This window comes from Amblyomma americanum, chromosome 6 (genome assembly GCF_052857255.1).
Source record: "Amblyomma americanum isolate KBUSLIRL-KWMA chromosome 6, ASM5285725v1, whole genome shotgun sequence".
NCBI lineage: Eukaryota > Metazoa > Arthropoda > Arachnida > Ixodida > Ixodidae > Amblyomma > Amblyomma americanum.
Genome location: NC_135502.1, coordinates 121,516,778 through 121,540,781, shown reverse-complemented (window position 1 = coordinate 121,540,781; position 24,004 = coordinate 121,516,778). Strand labels below are relative to the sequence as shown.

The following is a 24,004-nucleotide window of genomic DNA, read 5'->3' as shown; positions in this document are numbered from 1 at the left end:
GTCGATGTGTATGTCCCAGGAAAGATTGCACTCCAGTGTCACACCTAGGCACTTTACTGACGCCGCTATTTCAATGCTTTGAGAACCAAGCTTTAGTGTAGGTAAATGTTCTAGTGGTTTGTTCTTAGGTCTAAAAAGTACAGCTTTAGTTTCGGTAGCGTTTATTTTCAATAAAGATTCAGCGCTTCATTAGACCAATTTGCGCAGAGTTTCATTAGCGTTTAATGTGAACTCATTAACTGTTTTAGCCCTAAAAAACACACTGACGTCATCTGCTTACATTATAAATTTAGCGCTATTGTCAATGTTCACAATATCGTTAATATAGATGTTAAACAATGTAGGTCCAAGAATACTGCCTTGCGGCACGCCGAAATGAATGAATATTAATTGGGATGAAGAATTGTTAATTAAAACTTGTTGCTGGCCGTGCTCTAAATATGTTATCAAAAGCTGAAGTTATGTGCCACGAAATTCATAGGGCTCAATTTTAAGGAATAATATTATTTCTTCTCCTCCTTTAAAATTATGGTAATCTTAGCAATCTGCAGCTTTTTGGAAAAAGTTCCTGAGGAAAATGCCAAATTTATTATGTAACCTAATATCGGTGCAAGTATGTGGGATGTGTACTTCGCTGGCAATATTTGGAGGTCGTCAATGTAGTTACTTTTGCTATTTTCCAGCAACTTTAGGACCAACAGAACTTCGTTAGTTTTATCAGGGGTTAAAAACGCGGTTTCGCTAACCTTTTGACTCATGCTGTTGAGGTATTGGTTCGGCTGCGTGCCCTCTGCAATGAACACGAACAAATCATTGAAAGCATCTGCTAGTTGAGAACCAGACAAGTGAGTGCCATGTGTGACTATTTCATCTACTACAGTCTTCTCTTTTAGGTTCAGCAAGTTATTGAGCCTCCCCTAAACAATATCTTAGTGCTTCATTACTTTGTCGTTTAATTGGTTACTCAAATAGTTTCTTTTGGCTTGCCGATTGATACTGTTAGTTTTATTTCTCGCAGCCTTAAACTTCTTCAGGTCGCCAATTTCTTTTGTTTTAAGAAAGCACCTAAAAAGTATGTTTTTAATTCTTATCGCCTTTAGGTATTCCTTAGTTATCCACGGCTTACGCGCCTTCGAAGCTCGGACTCTTGTTTTGTATGGAAGAGACTCACAATACAGCTGCTTGTGGGTGGAAATGAAAATACCATAAGCGTCATCAACATTGGTTTCCTCATAGAAGCTGCTTCAGTTTACTTGCGACAGTTTATCATAAAACGTTCGTAAAGTAGTCAGAGTTATGTTTTGAACACGCATAGCAAACCTTTTTGCAGCTTTGTTAGGGGGACTGTGAGATTTGTATTTAAATAAATTGGCAGGTGATCACTGAGATCAACTTCCAGTGCACCGGTTACTGGCAATTCATCACATGCATTAGTAACGAAAGTGTCTAGTAACGTTGATATTTCGGGCGTAATGCTTGTTGGTTGATTTATGATATTGAAAAATGCGTTGGCCTCTAGTTTAGTGTAGAACTCTTGATGAAGTGCTGAATTTTCAACCAAGTTTAATTTCAAGTCCAAGCCTGATATAAGTGTATATTTATGATCATTTACCCAGCTGAAGTACTCGTCTATAAAATGGAGGAATTTGTTACTGCTTCCTCTGTTTGGGTGGTATGTGACAGTAAAAAGCAAGGAATTAGATTTTAGGGTAAGTACCTCGTAGTCATCGGTTACAACACAGAAATTGTCAAGTAATTCGCATTCTAGCAACGTGCTAGACAGCATCGCCATCCCCCCCACCTCTTTTAGAGCTCCGGTTAAGGAAAAATGTGGAGCATTCAGGTAGATTAAGAACAGCCGAGTGGTATTCGTACCATGCATCAGAGATCATGACAACGTCAAATGTAAAGATAAAGCTGGAAAGAAAAGCACATATATCATCGCTTTTGTTTCGCGCTCTTCGAGCATTCAGATGCAGAAACGAAATGTCACCGCTTCTTCGCTGATAACGGGGGCTCAGCTCGTAAGATGTAAAAAAATCACTGACGCCACTGATGCCATGATCTCGGAGATACGGTATGTTGCAATCTAATAACGATATCCATAGGAAAATCCCAAAAGAGTTCAAAAAACGAAACTTTGAAATTCTTCAAATGTAAACTGTAATGGGCATACTTATAGCATGGCACAGAAACTGTTTTTTTGACCATGTCTGTGCACAACTTGTACACTTTATGGCGCACGGCATAAAAGTCACTAAATTTTAAATCTACATTGAGGACACAGGCAGTACAGGCCCTCCAAATACAGCCATCACAGAGGTATTTACGCACCTCATTAATGGTTAGTCTAGCATCGCTGGCAGAAACAAGGGTGGAGATGAAGCAGTAAGCACCTGTTTTAAATGTCAGTGTGAAAATCTTTATAACGAAGAACACAAACAAGAGAAGTCATATTGATATGTTTCCAGTTATTATACTTGTCAAGTAACATTACATTTGGCGGTCAATGTGCTGATAACAAAAACGTTTAAGCGACCTTCGCCAGGTCAGCCTCACAGGTAACATGAAGGATTGAAGAGTTCTCACTTTTGCGCATTAAAATCTTTCCTTGTGACACCAACACGTACTTCCAATTTTTCTCCTTTTTGAGCTTTCGTGCTTTACCCAGCAGCATCTGGTTCTCGACAGACAAATGCTCATTTAAAATCTCAAATCTCAGCCTATCTGCTTTCAGAGTTTTCTTCCGAGCAGCTGACAACAACTTTTCACGAGCAGTTCTTGAGACGAACTTTACCACAACATTAGGTCCCTCCTTATTCTTCAAAAGCACAAGATGCACTACTTCAATGTGACCGTCAGTAACACTTGTGCCCAGACATTTTGCAATGTCCGCAACAGCCTTGGCGAGGTCCTCATTAGCTGCAACCGGAAGTCCTTGAATTTCAAGGTTCATGCTTTTACTATATTGTTTCAGCCGTGTTATCTCCTTCCTTGCCTGTTTAACCTCCTCCTTCAACTCTTCGTTCGTCGCGCGGCATTGCGCAGCTTCAGCCTTCACTTCAGCAAGTTCCCCCCTGTAGCGCTCAATATCCATCTTAAATTCTTCAAAATCATCATTCATAAACCCAATAGAGCTACGAATGCCACCAAGTTCAGTGTGGATTTCAGTACTTGAAGCGTCAACCTTGGCTACATCTTTTCTTATTTCTGTGGCGAATGCATCTAGCTTGACTACGAGTTCGGTAAGTCTTCACAACTTCTTTGATTGTGCTAGGTTGCTTTAACAGAGCTTTTGCAACATCCCCTAGGGTACCCTGCTCAGTTCCCGACATTGCCGAATGACGAAAGCCAATAGCTAAAAATGCACAGCGAAGAAAATTCTACGACATCAAAGTGAACACCTGTGGCAGCAGCAGCGACGAAACTATCAGCATTGTGTCTAGGACACTTTATAAGAAAGATTTCGACCAACCTGAAAAATTGCAGGAAGCTGGTTAGGTCCAGTCCGTACGCCGTCGCCGCTGCTTCTAGATTGACCAAAATGCTTCTACGAATACAACGCCCCCCGAGGAAGCGATAACGGTCCGCTGATTGCTTTTAACTTGCGTAGATGGCAGGCGTGTCGAATCAGTCACGGTGAAACCATCATGCAGAAGGCAAGTGTGCAATGCGTTGTTGATAGACGCCCGATCCTCAAGCAGGGAGCAACACGGTCTTGGTAACTTGCAGCTCACTTGAGCAGCACGAGCCTTAACCTGAAAAATTACAGGAAGCTGGTTGGTCCAGTCTGTACGCCGTCGCCGCTGCTGCCAGAATTAAACGGAAATCAATATGACAGAAAAATGCTTGTTTACAAGGAAAAGTGGTGCGGCTTGGTTTCCGACAAATACGAAGACATTTGGTTTCCGGCCACGACTAGGCGTATCCATACCGTTTCGGTGAATCCGCGGCAGTTGTTTACTCCTCGCACAGTGTGAAGGTGTGCTCTGGAGTGCTCGCGTAGCTGACTCTGTTGGGGCAAGAAAATGTTCGTTCTTGTCCAGTACGAAAGCGAAGAGAAACGTTACGTCGTATAGGACGCCGACGTTCGAAATTTTTCACCGCATGATATCGACGACTTTGAGAGGGGAAGCCCTATGATGTGTTTAGGGAGGGCAGCACCACGACCAGTGGCGGATTTTACAAGGCCACCATTGTCCATATGACAGGTAAGAGTGAGAATCCTCTCCGGAATTGCCGAACACGATTTTGGCATTCAATTATTAAATAAAGCGGTAAAAATAGCAGAGAATGAAGAAGAAATAAGAACATGGTGCCAAAACAAAATTATGGCATGGCGCAAGTGTTTATCAAAGGAAGGCCCGCCGCGGAAGGAGGTGCATCCAACTGGCTTTCCTGTGCTAGCTGAACTTTATGCGCTTAGTTCACATTAACCGCAATTATCTTTGAACCAGGAACTTACGCACATGTGTACTGTGTCCATGTTCATGATAATGTTGCTTTTTTTGGATTACTGATCAGTCTAGGAGATTAACGCACGGGTTCCACGTTTTTCCCGCTGCATGGCTTTCAGGTGTTGTCGGTAACACCACAGCAGTAAAAATGTCGTTCCAGTACATTTATTGATTTCCAGGTGGGCTTAGCGTGAGACAATACATAGACAAAGGACGAGCGCTAACTTGCTACTGAAAGAAAGAGAAGCAGAATTACTAGCTGGAGGATCTTAATGCACGCCCAGCTATCCACTGAGGATAGCAAGCAAGTTTGGTGCGGATGTTGTTTTCAAGGCACCTCGAAAACTATCAAGTCTCTGTGCACTGGTGAGCCAAAGCCATCACAAACTGGCTTGCCGCATCAGGCTTGTAACCATGCAAGTTAGTTGCGTGTAAAGTTGGTGTTGCTTACGAGGTCCCTCTGAGCTGTGGCCGTGTCTAAACAGGGCAGACCGGTCGCTGCCTCAGTGAACGCCTAAGAGAACATGCCACTTCTTTTAAATTGTCTCAATCTAACAACCTGTCTAAGCATTATTTCAGCTGCAAATGTCATCCACTGTTTGTAAAAAGAAAAGTTCTTGGTCGTTCTAAAGGTCAACTAGCAGGGGAGCTTCTCGAGGCGTTTTTTTTTCATGAGCTAGGAAGTGAGAAGTGCGTGAGTGACGCGTCTATTGTCATGTTGCGAAAGCAATCTGTTTCTAAATGGCGAGTAATTTCTTGGGTATTGCTGCTTGAAGGTGGAAGAGGTGCTTCCAGTTTCTTCCTGTACCATTGTTGTCGTCATTCAGTCCCAGATTATCTTGGATCAGTTTGCCTTTATCCAGCCCCGTCATGCACAATCAGTTCCTTGAGCTCATAATTCTGGTTCTGTTTCAGTTGCAAGTTAGCGGTCGTCCTGTGTCTCTCTGTTGTCCTCGTTTGTCTCACGCTAAGCCCACCTGCAAATCATGACTTGCCAGCTGGCCCTAAACTCCGCTTTGCTCAGTAGATTTCTTGCTTGGAGGACTTTTTTCTGGTTGACAGTGCACTAGGGATTTTTGCTGCCATGCTGGAAGCTAAGGGGAAGGATTTACTTTGTCTACCAAGGTTTGCGAGAGTCAGAAATAGGGGCACATATTGGCGAGCCTTGGAATTGCCTGCAAAAGCAGCTTCGTAGCATAAAGTGTTGACTAATGAGAATAGCGGGAGTCAGCAGAGATTCGGGAAGTCGACATAGGAGCCATGAGGTAGAGCTCTGTGAGCTTCGAGATCAGTAGAGTAAAAGTACGGCAAGACCGACAGGAAGGAACGCTCGAGCAAAGTGAACAGTGAAACGCGAGTTGTTACCCTGTGCTATTCAGCTGCTGCTCTATGGGCCGCCCAATGTCTATATCTAGCTACCTTCACCGTGCCCTCTCGCCTCCTGTTGGTTTTGGCTTGATGCGTGCATGCAACTAAAATGACGCTGACGACATAGCCTTCATTTGTATGTCACTACGAGCCCGTCTGCCCTCTCGTTTTCTGCTCAATCGGCTGTGTTTGCATTAGCGAGGTGGAAATGTTACGATGAGCCGAAAAGAGCATAATGGCTTTGAAAACAAAACGGTGTGTTTTAGTAGTTTTGCCAAACACTGTGTCATCTGCCTACGGCTTTTGATGGGTGGAGGGAGGTGTGCGCACACTGCCAGCTAAAAAAAGTTATTCCCTCATGTTAGCCTGAAACAGAACTGTACCCACCCTAAACTGTACCCACCCTGTACCACACCAAAAATAGTAGCGACTAAAGTCAACCCCAGTGTACATATGCTTCCTGACCCTCTTCTTTTAAATCTAAGCCGCTTTAATCACTTCGTTGTGCACAAGGCTTCTGTAGAGGAGGGGAAATGACTTATCCTTTTAATTTTTATGGCTGCAATTCACTTTTTAAAGTGATGTCTTAAGATACAAGTTTTTGTTGGTCTAATTTTTGTGCCAGTTTTCTCGGGGAAAAAGCTGTCCCTTGACCTGGTAGTTGGCTTTCCGTGGGCTGGAATGCTTGGGAAAAGGTTTAGGACCAGTGGTTATAGTGCTCGGCTGCTGCCCTGAACGACGCGGGTTTGATCCCGGCGGCTGCGATCGCATTTCGATGGAGACGAGATGATAGAGGACTCGCTTTGGGACGTTAAACCCCATAAAGCCTAAGCCATTCTTTTTATGGGTCAGTATTTCATCGCGCTGGCGAAGAGTTTACATCCACTTCATTTAGAAAAGGGCCAAGGATTTGACTAAGCTCTTCTTTATTTTTCAGTCCAAGCTGAGCTTCCGGGCTAGAGTCCTGGCAAAAAGAAGTGCTTATGACGAGCTAATGGAACAAACAATTGAGATGGAGGGGACTGATTGCACAAGAAAAGCTGTAAGCCTTCAATCCAAGGTTGCAGACTTGGAGGCACGTGGGAAGGAGCTCGAGAGCTTTAACAATAAGCTGCAGAAGGCCCTTTGTGCGAAAATTTTTAATATGAGTACGTGAATAATTTGGACTCCAAATGTTTGCTTGTTATAGCAGGTTCGCTTTTTACACCGCGCTTTAAAGGGTGCCCTCTTTCTCCTAGTTCACGTAGGCTTTCACCTTTGGTCATAAAGTGACAGCTTTTGCGAAGCTATATGCTTGGGTAACAGTGAAAGTGGGCTGCCTTACTGCAGCAGGTGCTCACTATTAGTACGATTCACACAGTACAAGAATGCCATGTGAAAACCACATGCACAGTGTTTAGGTTGCATCAAGACCGCTGTGAACTATCACTAGATTCTACCATTGTAATTTGTAGGTATGCGAAAATAGGGAGCATTTATGTACAATTTCTACACTCAAAAGTTATCGCCTCTTCAGTGTTCTTAACCTGGCATGTCTGTTCTGTAATTTGATGCTTCCCTTTGTGACTTCTCTTTAGACTCCTGTGTATTGGAATGTGGCCATGGGCAGCCAAGTTCTCACCGTGCGCATCCAGGACCACCTAGTGCAGCTTGTTCGTAAACCTTTTTTGCAACGCAGAATGGCATATCGAGTCAGCAGGTGTTTGAGCATTTGCTAGTGAATCTAGATTACAGTGCCTTTTACATTGGCCAGTGCCCACATGACCAACTGTGTAAAAAAACAACAATAAAAATGGCCGAAGTAAAATGTCTTCTTGGAGTACCCCTAAAACATGATCGCTGTGAGCAAACCATTGTCTGATTCCACCGCAGCCACAAAGAATGAGTGCGAGAGATGGTGAAAAGAGTCCAGAAAAGAAAGACTGAAGTTAATGGCAAGAGCATAATCGAACACCAAAGCAAAAGCAGTTGTTAGTAAAAGACAACAATGTGAACTGCAATGCAAACAATTTACACAAAGGTGCACCATCTGCCTAACTACGTTGGTTTAGGAGAAAGGCCACCAGTGTTATTTTGTATTAATGTTATCCTGTGCCAGCTGTGGTCAACTTATCTTGCAAACTTCCTAATCTCATTCACCTGGCTTTCTGCTGCCATCTGCTACACATGCCTTTGTTGTAGGTGATCCACATTTACTTGGAGTCCCGGTAGCCGCGGCTGGTGAGCCGGCGGAGCGGGCTGTTGAAGTTGCTGGGCAGGTATGCTACTGAAAGCGTTCTGTACTGCCTAAGCCAGGTCGCGCTCTGAGCTTCGTCTTCATAAGCGCCGCTGGCGATACCAGCGCCGCTACACCTACTCGTGGACTTCCTGCTGCTACTGCTGCTTTTAGCCTTCCTCGTCCTTCACTGTTTTGTTTCGTCACTGACTGTATTTTTTGTTATGTTGGATCTAGGTTCCTGATGGGCCCATGAAGACTGCCTCAGATTTATGCCATTTTGCTTTGGCTATGTTTGTCTTGTTTGTTTCTGGCTTCTTTGTCCTATGGGCTCCGGCGGTTCTATAAATGGTGCTCTTAGCCTGCAATTAATTTGTTTCTAGTTGAACGCTTGACTGACCTAATTTCTTGGTTTGGTCTCGTGTATGGTGTTGTTTACTTGCTTTAGATAAAGGCTTACAAGATGCTCCTCCTGCTCTGGCTGTCAGAAAACTATTTTTTTAACCATCGTGCATTAAACGCACTTCTTTTATTGTGGGAGCTTATCATGATAGTGGTTGCAAGCTGGCAGTCTTTTTTTGTACACCAGAATGAAGTACGCAGTACTTAAAAATATCTCTCTAATGTCGCAATTTTTTGCCCTGGCCTATGGGATGAACGGCCTCTAAGAATGTTTCGCGAGGAATCTGAAAGCTCATGGAAACCTTGCCTTATCACGAATGATTTCCACCGTCAGTCTGCCGTTCAAAAGATTATAGTACTGATATGGCGGTTACGCTTCGCACTCAATTATGTAAATTGAGAGTAAATCCTTGTTGTGCCCACTTCTGACATTGATATGGGCAACTATAATGGGAATAGGGTTATAGAAAAAATTATTAATGAAGTTGCAGTAATAGAATAACAACAATTCTTCGCATTTGTGAACTGGCAACTTGAAAACCCTGCGACAAATCGTTTATGATAGGAAGGATAATTTACATTTATTGCATAGGTTGATATCAAGAGAAGTTATTGGCATGTATTCAGCAAGTTCCCTGCAGCAAAATTTTATGAAAGCTCTCTAAAAATTACATAATATATAAGTACTCAAGGACTGCTTTCGCATCAAAATTGAATTGTATAATATAAACCAGCACACACATACATATTCTCTGATGTCAAAATTTGACTGCATTATTATAAATTTCTAAGACCGGCTTCCACGTTAAAAGTAATCTGTGACGTCGAACAAGCAACTGTGCTTAATGGTGCGCTTCATTTCATTTTAAAGGTGTGTCATATTGAATGAACTATCTAGTTTACCTGTCTATATTAATGTGGCAGCGGTAAAGTCAGCATAAAAATTATGAGCATGGTGGTTGACAAGTAGCATGGCAGGGGGCACTGATTGGTCAGCAGGTTGTGTGTCGTCGCGAGACCACGTGATATAACTGAGTTGGCAGGAGCTGCTAACTCGAGCAACTTCTTTGACATGAGGGTGCGACATGGAAATTGAATCCGGGACTCTTGGATCCAGAGTCAGACACTCTGCCCCTTGGCCATGCATGCACATTCATACGGCTTGGTTAAAGCGAGGCTCTATATCTACGGGTAATCTGCAAATACCGTGACAGGCTACGATTGTATTCTTATGAATGTGCGAGATATAGCGGCGCAAGATAAAGAATTAGAGGTTACGAGAGTAGCAAAGTGCATGAACACGAATGAGGATCTGCAAGGAGAGTCTCATGGAGCCATTGAACACTGCTATATAATGCCCTTGAAGTCAACGAAGATGAAGAATCCCCAAATTTTTGTTTTTGTTGCAAACGTTTTCGAAATATTTTCGTGCATAATTCATGCTCTTCCAAAATTTCAGCTATTTTTTAATGTATTCTTTTTTGAGTGCACATGGTAAATGCTGCTCTGTGTGCTTAATTTGTTTATAGTGTATTATACTGGTATCTGTATGAATGGATGTTTTTGACAATAATTCTGCTTACTTGAATTACAGTCCGGCCATGCTTCTTGGGTTTCAAGTCAGAGTGCCCATGGCAGCAGTGCTTCACAGGCTAAGCCCTCGTCGCCTTTGCTGCAGCTGGCTGGTACCAACTTTTAACACTCTTGAAACGCTCCCATGTTATCATCTTGGTGCAAATTTAGCACCAACTGCTGCCTTTCAACTAGCGCAAAAATTCGGAGCCTGCACTGTTAGCAGGGCTGTTCTATGTAGAGTGGCTTGCACGATATTTCTTTCGAGACACTGTAATGATCGGATTAATCAAAGCCGAACACCTATCCCCAAAAGCGTTAAGTTCTCGTGACATACTGCTACTATACAGTTCAGCTCACTTTATGAATATGACTACATATGAGGAGGAAATCGCCACAGCACTGCCGATTAGGCTTCTTGTTATGAACAATATGCCAAGTCTAGTTGATAGAGCTTACCGGTAACATGCAGTGGCAGAAATGCTTATCTTTTTCATTGATTTTGACAAGAACGGTAGTCACTGAAGTGTCAAGAGTTTTTCCAAAGTTGAATTTTGCATGCAGTCTACCACTGAATGAGATATGATTTCTTAGATGCATGCAGCATGCAGCAGACCAGCCTCCAGTTGTCAAAGAAGTTGTAGCGATGCAATGGCAAAGTTGCCATAGCACATATGCCAGGAAGCATTTCATGAATTCTCTGCTGTCTTCATGCAATAGACATGGTAACAGCGCAAAAGCTGGTGACCTGGTTGGGAATCCAGTGCAAGGCACATGGCAGCCCAGTTGAAAAAAACACCAGACCGTTTCTGGTGTTTACACCACACCGGATTGTCAGACACGGGTTCTGGTGTGTCCCGGTGTAGTGTTTTCTGGTGTGTTCCGGTGTAGTGTTTTCTGGTGTGTCCCAGTGTAGTGTTTTCTGGTGTGTCCGTGTCTGGTGTTTACACCACGCAGGAAATTCAGACACGGGTTCTGGTGTGTCCCGGTGTAGTGGTTTCTGGTGTGACCGTGTCTAGTGTTTACACCACGCCAGAAATTCAGACACCGGTGGTGGAGTGACCCGGTCTGGTGCTTTTGGTGTGATCCTGGTCTGGTGCTTTTGGTGTGGCCCGGTCTAGAGTTTTCTAGTGCGATTCAAGCGGGTGTCGCACTGACTGGGTTTAAGGTTTCTTTACACAGCTGCTGTATACTGTGCTCAATTGTACACGAGCCGGCGCTGTGGATATATCGCCTTTGGGAACAATTTTCTTCTTTCACGATATGTGCCACCCTCTGTGGAGCATGTGAGAACTCACCTGGTACTGAGAAAACAGGTTGAAAAGAACCGCTTGTGGGTGATGCAGGCAAGGTGCAGTTCTACAAGACGCCAACTGCACATGTGAAGTGGGAAGTGTGACCTCGACAGCTGCCCCAAACTGTCCCTCAGTACTGTTGCTAATATAAACTGGGCATGCAAGCACAGTGAAACCACCAGCTTCGGCAGTGCTTGCGCAGTTTTTTACAATCACTAGAGCTCGAAGAGGAGACTTATATGTACGCAGAGTGGCCATATAAAAACGTAAACTGAATGAGCTTTGATATCGATGCAGTGCATTTGGATACATATAACAGTGTGCATACATCAGCAGTAAATTTGTGTGCTTGCCAAAAGAAACTCGAAGAGCGTAACAAAAGAAACAATTTGTTCCCATTTTCCTTAGCTTTAATTTGAAGCAGCAGGCATCTTGCGGCGAAGTTCGCATGTCTTCTGCGACAGCCACAGCCTGATGTTTTTCTCCACTTTTGTGGCTGCCTCATCGCTCCAGCCCCGGCAGCGGGCATAATGCCTGAAGAACACTGCAAGGAAATTATGCATAAGTGTGAGAAACAGCACAAGCTATGTTACTATTCTTGCAGCTGCCAAAGCCTGTGCACGTGCAAAGACCATGAGTGGCCATGCTGCAAGTGCGGCCGCAGCTGTGACATTTTGCACTGCCTACACCGTCAAAATGAGGATATCACCTTAATGCTCAAGCCAAGTGTAAAGCAGACAAATGACAAAGGTGATCAAAAGAAAGTGCTCGTCAATTGTAACAACGCAGGCAGCGCACAGTGCCCTAGCAGATGCATACGTGTTGTGATCCTGTGCACAAAGCCAAAGCGCACCAAGTAAGGGCATCAGCTGCATTACTATGAATGCGGCAAGTGAACATCAGGTCAAACTGCATACATTTCCCAAGAACATATTTCTGCTAAACCATTCGATAATCACAGTACCCGACGGGCAATTGAGACTCCAATAATTCGGACTTGTAGGATATTTCGGACCTCGATGAGGCACCATCAGTCACCCCATAGAAGCGCATACATATTCACGACGTGTATTTCGGACTTCAAAAGTCCGAAAGTTTGTTTTTCTGACTAATTTCAGTCGCCTTTGGGCCAAGATGTGTCATTTTATTGGCTTTTCGCCGGCACGAAAGGCGCATCTTGGATTGAGGTGGATTTACTCTGCAGTTGGATTGGCTTGACATACTTTCTGTACCTCATTTTTACCACTGGAAGTCCTTGCGATCTTTGAGACTTCGAGGTAGCAATAGGATTGTCATCGCCGTCAAATTGCTTTTGTCGCGGGCAGTTATCGCTTGTCTCATACTTTGTAAATTGAAAATTGGTTGCTGAGGAAAGGAAATGGCGCAGTATCTATCTCGCAATATCGGCGGACACCTGAACCGCGCATTAGGAGAAAAGATAAAGGAGGGACTGAAAGAAGAAAGGAAGAAAGAGCAGCCGTAGTGGAGGGCTCCGAAAAAATTTTGACCAGCTGAGGATCTTAACGTGCACTTACATAGCACAGCACACAGGCACCTTTGTGTTTTGTCTCCATCGAAACGCGGCCGCCGCGGTCGGGTTCAAACCCGAATACTCCGATTCACTAGCCGAGCACACTAATCACTGAGCCACCACGGCAGGTCTCGTACGTTCGCCATTCGCTGTTTTGTCACTTAGGTTAATCCGACCGCGTCGACCGAGTGGCGAGTTTTCACGAAGTTACATCTATTCACCGTTTTGTGATTGCGTCCGGCGGTTCCACCGATTTGAACGTAAAGTTCATTGTCTTTGCGTGTGTTTGATGAGCGGTGTGGTGCACACTCGGGTTGTGGACAGCATGGTGCCACCCGGTCCGTGAAAGAGGCGTGGGAAGTATTCAACTAAACGGCGTGACCTTGCTGCCTAGCGTGTACAGTGAAAGTACAACTTCGGCAAAAATACAGGCGTAAATCGTCATCAGCCAGAGAAATTTGCCGCAAAGAAAAATAGGTGACTTTTTTAAGCCGATTTCATTTCAATGAAGCGATTATTTTGTACTCCACGGATTTTTCGGGCTGTTCGATTATTCTGACCATTTCTGGTGTCCCTTCGATTCCGAGAAATCGGTCAGCAACTGTAGTGCTTTAGCTACTGCAATTATATAAAACAATAACAGGACAGGAAGAAGCATAACGATAATACCAGCAGCAGCTGCATGAAAGGTTTTCAGAAATGCACTGATCTTTAAAACCTAGCTTTCCAGCTAACATTGTCATGTGACGACAGCCTATTTTAGAATCAGAAAACAAGGTTACATTCTTTGGTTGTTGCGACAGATGTGGGGTGCTCATATCATGCACTCATCTTGGAGCCGAGCTATGTAGGAAGTTCTAATCTCTAGCAAATGCTTCTGTTTGTGCCTGTCAAGTAGTCGAATGCACATGAATTCTCGTGCACAACCAGAAGCTATGCAGTGGTTTGGTTTATGGGGGCTTAACGTCCCAAAGAGACTCAGGCTCTGAGTGACGCCTTAGTGAAGGGATACGGAAATTTCGACCACCTGGGGATCTTTAACGAGCGCAGACATCGCACAGCACATGGACCTCTAGAATTTTGCCTCCATCAAAATTCTACCGACGCGGCCGGGATCGAACCCGCGTCTTTTGGGCCAGCAGCCGAGCGCCATAAGGACTCAGCTTTAGGCTACCCGATGAACCGATCCATTTAAATATGTGTCAAATACTGTTTGATACTTACTACCTTCACGAGAGCTATTGCCAAGGCCAAGATGGTCCCCTTTAATATGTTAATGCAATATGACAATATGCACATGTGCTAACCCTCGTAGAATACAGTAGATTTCAGTAATTACCCCTTTTTGTGTCCACCTTCAGCGGTGTCAGCGGCTATTGTGGGGCCTTGTCACCACCCTCTGCCCGGAATCTGTAGGACAGTGTTCCTGTGCAGCTGCGCTGCGCAAGCACTTCGGTAGACCACAAAGTGGTTGCCGCTCTTTTTACAATCAGCGAATCTTTTTGCAGCGCCATCAAAGTGTCATATGCTTCCTTTGAAATCTCAAATACATTGGCCAGGTGCACCTGCAGGGAAAAGAAAACAAATGCCATGAAAAACTGAAAGGGACACACAATAATGCACAAATTATCACTGTTCACTCAGTGCATTGTGACCTGGAACCACAGTGCAAGAAACCTTTAGGAGTGGAAACTCCGCTGTTTGCGGCGACCAGAAAAGGTCAAAAGCCCGCTGAGCCACTATCATGCTGGCGGCTTGGAAAGAGATTACCGCCATTTCGGTTGTCAAGGCAACAGGTCGAGCCGCGTGCGCCTGACTACTTTTGAGGGCACTCTCGTGCGCTTCTTTACCGCTGCTAGCCCGAAGGGCAACAGGTGCTACGCTTCAACCATTTGAGCACAGTAAAAAATACAAAGCGTCCTTTTCTATGACCGCTATATGATGATCCCTAGCTTCTGGTTGTACGCAAGGCTTCGTTTGACACCCGTGCGATGACTTTCATTGGATGGGTATAAGCGCTGCTGGAAATCGTCGAAGGCAAACATGCCTTCACGTTCGTCAAGTATACGACCACACTAAGATTCATCTGCTAGAGGAGAACGCAGGCGTCGTACGGCGCAGCATTTATGACTACACGTCTGCCGAGAAGGCAACAAGCGGCAACAATTTCTTACCTCACTCGCCTTCTCTCTGCAACACTTGTAACCGCTTTTGCAATTTCGAACAAAACACCTGCGTCCCATCTTAGTCTAGCAAAATCCAAAGGAGGCCGCACTGCACGTAGCAGCACTGTTAGTATTATGGCCCTCGAACATACACCGACAGTCAGCCGCCGCGGTGGCTGAGTGGTTATGGCGCCCGGCGGCTGGCCCGAAAGACGCGGGTTCGATCCCGGCCGCGGCATTCGAATTTCGATGGAGGCGAAATTCTAGAAACCTGTGTACTGTGCGATGTCAGTGCACGTTAAAGAACCCCAGGTGGTCGAAATTTCCGGAGCCCTTCACTACGGCGTCTCTCATAGCCTGAGTCGCTTTGGGACGTTAAACCACATTAAAACGAAACGAAATGAAACTGTTGCTGTTTGACTTAAGGGCGCAGAAATACGTCACGGCGTGCCCGCTGAAGCAAACACCCGTGTCGTCTGCTTGTCGTCTGCTTTGAGTGGGCGCCGCCGAAGAGCGCGCCGGAGCCGCCTGCCCGGGCGCTGCATTTTTTTTCGCTGCGGCTTCAACTCGCCACATGGCGCCGCCACTGCATACGGCGCCGTCGGCGCATACAATTGTGACCTTATTGGTCGCCTGCGCTCGCTTGCACTGACGGGTGTTTCACCTCAAAAATGGTCTTCCTCCGTGCCTGAGATTAAGTGTTAGCACTTGCCACAGCACCAAGGTCAGAATAATTTAAAAGATTAGAATAACTGTAGAACCTACACTTAGTCATTAACAGTGCAATGGCCATAGAGTGGCAGTGCTTAACAGCAGTACAGTGTCAAAGGTAACTGCATGTAGTGCTTGTAACTGGTTTATCTAATTTGATGTTTAGAATGCTATCGGCAAATAATTTCAGAAAATGGCTCTACCTCACTGGGCTTAGCAGAATTTTGTGTGCGTGCAATAACAAATGCTAAAAAATAAGAATAGCACATGAAAAAAGCACTGTTGTTTGTGCTTATTTCACACGATATGCGCCCCTTGTAAGAGTTTAACGGTCACAAAATATGTGCTTCCAAAGCAACCAGATGCCCTTCACGGTGGAAGACCACCTTCAAAGACTAGTTTCTGTCTAATACTGAGCTGGCCTCGCATGATTTATGCACATGCCTCTCCTGTTGCTATCATTATGGGGCACGTGGCTACAACACAGGCACTGCTGCTGCACAACCTGCACTGACACCTAACATGTCAGTGATGTTTTAGCTACCAGTGCATGTTTTGAAAGCAGCACTAAGAACATGTAAATTTCACATGGAAAACTTTTAGTGATCATTAATACTATATGGGGTACTTTGCAGACCAAATTGAACCTATAAAGTAACTGCATGAGAGGCAAGAAATAAACATGCAACTGTTTAAGTGGAGAGCACGGTCTTGAAAACAAATATTTAATAATGTAGTCATAATTATTAAATCTTTATGGAAAATGTAGTTTTGCACGCTGATTCTAAATGTGTTATTTAATTTTATGTAAAACAATTTCATGAGAACTTAAGTAACTTTTATGCAAGTATTTTGCAAAGTGCGTTGAAGAAAATTTGCTGTGGGACACTCACTGAAATGTATGCCACTGGGTTCTCTTGGCACCAAGGAATGCAATAAGGTTAAAATTGTCATCCTGGCTATCATAGAACTTGAGTTATAGGATACTGAAGCTGCCACTTCAGAAACAGGAGGACACACTTTTCTTCGCATTTCTGAAACGGCAGCTTCAATACCCTATAACTTAAGTTCTATGGTAGGCAGGAAAATGATTTTTCCTTTATTGCAGTCCTCGTTACCAAGAAAATCCAATGGCACATATCAGAAAATTTCCCGCAGCAAAATTTTTTGTAAGCTGATAACAAAATACATGCATAAAAATTATATACGCACTGAAGGAATTGTTTTACATGAAATTAAATTACATATTTGAAATCAGCTCACAAAAATACATCTCTCTTGAAAAATTCGTTATTGTGACTTCATTAACAAAACTTTTTTTTCTAATACCAGCTTCTCCCTTTAAGCCTAGCCAAAACTAGTCCCATATATCTGTCATTAAACCACGAAAATAAAACGCATATAGCTGAATGAATTTTAAAAGCACCGGTAAAGACAAAGTACAGAAGTGAATAGCAAAAGCACTTCCACTTCTCTGTCCTTACCTGTGCAGTCAATATTATGTGCGCTATACCAACTAGCCTAATTTGAAAAAAATTGTGAAGCATCTATACTGTTCATGCATGACAATGCTGTGGAAGGGTGCACAGCTGAAAAGCAGACAAAGAAATATCAGACACCCACTTGCAAAGAATTTCAAGTGAAATCGAACAAAATATGTACCGAAGAAGTCATTCAATACCCGTGAAAGAGTATCCAATACAGTACATATGCGAGTAAGGGCCGCACTTGTGTAGCCAACATAAAGGCATCTAGGCACCAGATATAACGTCCGTTCGATTCACCCGCACTGTTTGAACTAGTTCCCTTGTTGTTGCAAGTCGCCTTTTGCCACTTCGACCTTGGCAACGTACCGTTCTTTTCAATCAAGTGCAAATGCCGCACAGACCCAGTTCAGCAAAACTATCACGGCAACAGATGACAGACTCACTGAGTGCAAGTACGCATGAACGAAACCGACACACCAAAGCAGTAAGCCACCAAATGCTCTGCACTGGGCCCCAAGGCAGTAGATAATGACATGTGGTAGCAGGTAACGACATGAAATGTGAGAAAAACATCATTTCAAAGGCACCGACAAGAGTGTGGATGCCATGCAAGAGACGGAAAAGACACTTGCAATCAAAATTCCTCTATGGTCGTTGCCAGTAAGCTGCAGTTCTTATCTTTTTTTTTTCAATAAAGCAGCGAACAAAACTGTATACAGAGAATTGAAATACCTTAGAAACCATGACAGCAAGCCAGAGGCAATATTTTGCATGAACTCTGCACTTTGGATTTCATTTGTTTGGAAGCAGTGCTGCACCGCTCCTGCACTGCTGAACTCTCCCTGCACGACTACGGTAGTTTTTTTTTGCACTGCCATGAACTAGTTCACATTAATGTGCACTGATATCGCACAGCACGCAGGTATTTTTGTATTTTGGCTCCATCAAAATAAAGCTGATGTGGCTGGGATTCCACCTGCATCTTTGAGACCAGCAGCTGAATGCCAAAGCCACTGATCCACCACAACAGCTGTTATCCAGCATCCCATAGTGTTTTTAGAGGCATCAAAATGTCAGCAGTACCCGATGTGGTGGACCGGCACATGAACTCCCACCTCCTCAAAAACCACCTACTCTCTCCTTGTGCCAGAGTTCCTCAAACTCTCTGCCCTACCGCAAGCGCTGCCCTCACCCCCAAAGACACCGTTTGGTTCTTTAGTTTGTTTCATTTTAGATTTTGTTTCTTTGAGCAATTGCCTGTGGACTAGAAACTTCCTTTATGAGCACCCAGTGAATTCTTGCAGCAGGACAAATGCTGCTCAGTTCGGCTTGTGACTTTTTCCTGTTTGTTTTACTTTTTTTTTTATAACCTTTGTTCCTTGAATAAAAATTTCTATGTGCAAGTGAATGCTGGTGCCATCTGCTGCTTTTAAGTCACGCAGTATTATTTGTGCTGCTATAGTCAGCATGGACCAGTATCAACTTGGTAAACATTGAACACTGGTGACTATACTACTCCCACAGATGAAACAACAAGCAGTTCTCAAAGCCACATTTCACAAGACAGCAAATTTAGGTGCTTTCACCTTTCCACTCTCTGTCACCGTGCAAACACCCTGGGCTGGTTGTGGTCCTGCTAATGTTCCAGCAGGCACTGCTCCTTGAAAAGCCGTAGGCATGTCCACACACAAGAACGACAGTGGTCCTGCTGCAGGCATTCCAGCAGGCACTGGTGCAAAGTCCGCTTCTTGTGATGACATCACCGATGTGGCGGCTCCTTGAAAAGCCTGCATATCTGCATGCAAGGACGGCAACACACAAGGTTGCTGTTCACCTAGTAGGGATTAAAACACAAGTTAGTCTAGTACAGCAGCAGCTGCATTTAATACAATTTATGCTGCAATTATTGCCCTCAGCCTTGAAGAATGCCAAATGAATAATTAGATTATTCTTTTGTTACGGAGACATGCAATATAGACAATTTTATCCATTGCCAAACTGACACAGGCCTCTTGAAATGAGGAACAGCAACCCAAGACGCACAGCACAGCGGGAGGAGCATTTATGGCAAGATAGCTAGCTACCAATTAGTGCTTGTGTGTAATGTTCAACAAAGAGAAGTGAAATTCTGTTATTTCTGGCGGTCAACTTCATCATCCTGCTTATGTTCAAAGCAGGTTAAAGGCACTGCCCACTGACCTCCAATTTAGTACTACCAGCTGCATCCATCCTCTCCCAAATATTTGCTGGTCTCATCTGCAATGTTTATCTTTACTTGGAATCTATTTCATAAGTAGCAATGTACCACTCATCGCCTGTCGTCCACACAATAAGTATTGCTCAATTCTTCATCATTTAAACTAGAACACCATAGTCGCGTTTGTTCCCGATCCACACTACTCTCTGTCTTTTAACGTTACACCTACAGGACGTTGCACATCCACTGCTAGAGCTGGGATTCGCACTGCTGAACACTCTCAAGTTTAAGCCACATGCAACACAAGGACAATGTCAGAAACCTGCACATTTTTATAATCCATTTTTCATTACCTGCCCAATCTCTATTGCAGCTCAGCCTTGGGCTCCATTGTGGCGCCCAAGACATCGCTGAAACCTATGTATAGGAGGTATTCACTGAGGCCGCGCTACCAAACGGCACGAGCGTCGTCATGGTAAGCGCGTCATGTTAGCGGTCGTTTCACGCCAGTTCGCGCTGTGTCGCGGTACGCCGTGAGGTACCCGGCCTGAATTGTTATTGATCCATAACCCCTCTGCACGTGGTTAAATGCGTCAACGTCCATTTTTCTTTGTGGAACACATATTGTGTTTGAAGACTGCAGCAGAATTCTTCTGTGCCACGACACAACCAAGCGGCGCCTGTCACAACTCGGCAGCAAAACTGGCCAGCTGCACTGCACGCAAGAATGTTCATGACTTGCACCTTTTATTATCAGTTGATAACTGTCACCTCCTCATGCAGGTCACATCGTTGATGAACAGCAAAATATTAATTACCCAGATTCCGAAACTGGCGCCTCAGAAACTCATCTTTCCAGAGGCTGCAGTGCGCGAGCTACGGAAGCTTCATAGACGGGGTTTCAGCGTAAAGGCAAAGCGTCACAGCTGCTTTATTTACGCAACAGAACGGTCGAGAAAATCCTGTCATGCGCTTGCAACACGAGCGGCAGACCTAACGAGAAGGTTTTGCAGTTTTGGATGTAGCAGCGTAGCACTGCTTCGAATGCACAAGACCTGGAATCTAGGCCGGTTCGCATCAATGCGATGTGCAGCGATTCTGCTACATTTTGTAGTAACGCATCACTTTCGGCAGATAGAGACAAGTTAGCGTGGCTAACCAAACAGACGTCATTATTACTCTCCTCTCCAAAAGCCGCGCTACAGCCGTCGGCTCCCTCTGCACGGCTCTTGAGCTCGCCCACTTGCTAAGCAATTGCATCCTCTAGATTTGTATGCTTTAATGCTTTGACCTGTCGGTAAACTTAAGCCGTGCACAAGGTAGGCCTCGATGTCAGTGAATTCATTGCGCAGCAACAGTCCTATACGTCGCACGGCACGCCAGCACCTCCGCATTCCTACGGGTCGACGTTTTCACAGCGTAGAAACTTTTTAGCGTGCCCGCTCCTTTCTGTTACGCACAGTTCACGAAGTACCCACTTAGTCACATGGTGTTACCAGTCGGACAGAAATTATCTCTGGCAAGACGCCAATACAAGCACATATCACATAACCAGCGAGTTAAATGCTGCGCCTGGGTGCGGTGACCGCACGCGCGGCCCCAAACATGGCGAACGCCGCGCCGGCCACTAGCTCCCATTGCGGATGACGCCAAGTGAACACCTCCTATACATACTGCCAACATGAAAGTACTGAATGGAGCATGCAACTGTCCATACACACATTTTCTGGTGGTCCCTGGCGCTTCAGCTTTGCACGCTGCGCTTTATCTGCAATAAATGCGTCCATTTCTTCTTTGGACTCTTAAACAAATTTGAATGAACACTGTTGTTTCTATACTGATGAAGTTGCACCTTTAGAAAATCAACCGATGTTGTAGTAATGACCAGGCCACAACAACACTCATGATGCTACGTCTAACACTCGTATGCGTGTATTTTCAAGTGACCACATAATTAATGTTCAGCCTGTTCGCAATGATCAGGTAGCATTTTTAAAAGTGTGAAAAAGATGAGAACACAACAAGAGTCCACAGAATGCCGTATACGAGTCGCTGATATTATGCAGTTTACATCGTAATACTACAACACCAGAGAGGCAAATGCTGCACAGCTTTACTGTGTATGTAAACGCACAGAACTAAAAATAAAACAGTTCTAACCGTCCTGACCTCTCCCCAAAAAACAAATCGCCATAGATTTTGATACATCGAACATCAAACATGCATTACACTACCAGCACACAGGCGGTGAAAAGAAAGCAGAAGAGGAGGAAAAATATTCAAGAAACAACGCTCACAACGTGTGGTTGGGCTAGTCGGTGCAGATTCGACAACATGAAAGGGAAAACAGCGTTGACACGGTACATGACGAAGGAGCGCCCTTTGTGTTGAATCGTGTGCCCCGAGCGAACCCACGTGAGCAGAAGAAGTTGTGCGGCAATAGTTCACGGCACAGGGAGGAAAAAACTTTCATCAGGGTCTTCAGGAAAGTTCACTTACCTGACATGTGGAGTATTTTGGCGTCGTAATAGCCTCCGCTTGTTTTTTTGTCGCCTTCCCAGTAAACGCTGTAGATTTCCCCCGCTCTAAAATCGTCCACATCGGCCAGGCGGAACCCTTTTACGTTGCGCGACTTTGCGATTTTTTTCACGTCGTCCTCTAAGAGTTTTACGTACACGTAGTACTCCATGGCTGTAAGTACACGCTGGCTCTACACACTGGAGACCAATGCCACAAAAACAAACTATGAAGTATTGGAAATACCACGTGTGCAAAAGTTGCGTAACCTCAGTGCGCACACGCCGCCTAGGCTTGCTGCCTAGCCTATATTTTAGGCTTCTATGAGTGGCGCTGTAATATTGTCAGATTTACACACAAAGGAGCATATTACGATTTGTTCAGTCTAATTCTTCCTGAGATCTTAAGCTAACAGGTACGGTATGATATTATCATTTTTCTTCATTGTCTAGAATAAATGTCTAGAAAGACCGGTCGTCTTGAGACGCGCGTGTATGCCAACTCCCCGTATGCAAAATTAAGATATTGGCAGTCCGCGCCACGTTTTCAGGTGTAAACAAACCGCAAAATAAGCCATTTAATCTATCGGACGTTTTTTTAGGGATTTCTGGACACAGATATACGATTCCTGTTCGAATCGAACTGTTTCCAGGTGGATGGGCATGATTTCTAGTTCGGTAATCCAGCTGGTAATGAAATTTTATTCGCAGACAGCCCAAAGTGCCACGCCCAGCCTATATCTACATACAGGCCGCTATGCAGGGCACTGCAAACTATTCACTGCCAGCTTCACACCATTGAGTAAATATATATCAGCATCGCCTACAATGAACCAGATCATATAGATCACATAGTTCACGTTGCCATATTCGAACCTATAGAGGAACTGCACGCGTGATGCCCCAACTCAAATTTTGCTCGATATTTACATTTAGAAGAGCTTATCTGGAAAAACATAAAATCTGCGTTCATTTTACACGAAAAGCTATAAGTAGGCGCTTCCTATAAGCTTTTCGTAAAATAAACCAAGAAACACGAGGATGGATTTTAATAGAAATTTAGGGCGCACTCTCACCTCCCCCAACAATAAAGTTACATATAGTAAGAGAATGCCTAACCCCATGTTTTCAACAGAAAATGCACAAGACATGCACACACCAAATGAGCCCTCGCCCACCCCATCCATCTAAGATTGTCCATAAACTACAGGCCCTTGAAATGGTGTATCTTTCTGTGGTCGCTTAACTTAGCTTTGCTGTGTAAGATATTTCTTACTTTTGCCAATTAACAGTAACGAAAACAAGTATATGTGTAAAGAAAACCGAAATAAATACAGATAAGTTGCAGAAGCAAAAGACATGCATGAATATCGCTGATATATATGCAATTAATTAAAAGCCGTTGTGGCTGGTTAAATTTTGGGCGTGTGCTTTCTTCGTTAGAATGATGCGTAAGACATTACTATATTTACATGGATTACTACATGATGTTCTCCCATGATCACTAAACTTGTCATCGAATTTCTTTCTCTTGCTGTTAATTTGAGTTTCAACAGCCCAGCTATAGCGATGACTGTGACGCCGTGTGTGCATGCAGCCAATAAGAGCGGGGCCTGTATAGTTGATCCTTCATAGTGCAGATATTGCGCTAACTGATAGTGGTACTGCTCCCATTCTGTGTGTGTATTTTCTGTATCAGTTGTCTGCACTGTGCATTACAGTTCATGTGTATCACAAATTAGCGATATAATCGCTGATTCGTCGTTTTGCTTCACTACAATGCTAAATGCAGTATGCCTCAACAGTCGGAATGACAACAAATGTAGAAGCAGTGATTATATTGTAGTTTTGTTTATGCCTCGCGTGACCTATAAACAAACACTTTGACAACACAATCATCCGTGGGCTGTTGAAACCGAAACAGCATGACAAAAATTTATTATTAATTATTTATTGGTCGTAGGCGAATTCCACGTGGGGATTCATGCATAGTACTATCCTCCGCATCATTCCTCCGCAGCTGCCGCCAGTGGACCCCTGAACTAGGGGCCCCGACCATCCGGCTCCTGCGAATTCTCCGAATCATTA

At 44.3% G+C, this 24,004-nt stretch overlaps 2 protein-coding genes across 3 annotated transcripts in view; both read right to left on the bottom strand.

Annotated features, from left to right (window-relative positions):
* LOC144094058 (uncharacterized) overlaps positions 1 to 2,612 on the bottom strand; it is a 55,240-nt gene extending 52,628 nt beyond the window's left edge. Inside the window, exon 1 of the mRNA XM_077627923.1 lies at positions 747 to 2,612. The gene's annotated coding sequence lies outside the window, so the exon portion shown is untranslated. The remainder of the gene's footprint in view (positions 1 to 746) is intronic.
* Positions 1 to 22,552, bottom strand: part of LOC144094059 (uncharacterized) — a 33,871-nt gene extending 11,319 nt beyond the window's left edge. The window contains exons 1-5 of one of the 2 annotated variants that reach the window (XM_077627927.1): positions 21,900 to 22,552; positions 21,122 to 21,201; positions 18,790 to 18,998; positions 14,180 to 14,405; positions 11,078 to 11,853 (exon numbers count right to left, since the gene is read on the bottom strand). In XM_077627927.1, coding sequence (XP_077484053.1) covers positions 18,963 to 18,998; positions 21,122 to 21,201; positions 21,900 to 22,089 — 306 coding nt within the window. In that variant the 5' untranslated portion in view covers positions 22,090 to 22,552 and the 3' untranslated portion in view covers positions 11,078 to 11,853; positions 14,180 to 14,405; positions 18,790 to 18,962. Of the gene's footprint in view, positions 1 to 8,486; positions 11,854 to 14,179; positions 14,406 to 18,789; positions 18,999 to 21,121; positions 21,202 to 21,899 lie in introns of those variants that run through there. The other variant, XM_077627926.1, reaches the window with a different exon arrangement.
* Positions 22,553 to 24,004: the final 1,452 nt, after the last annotated feature.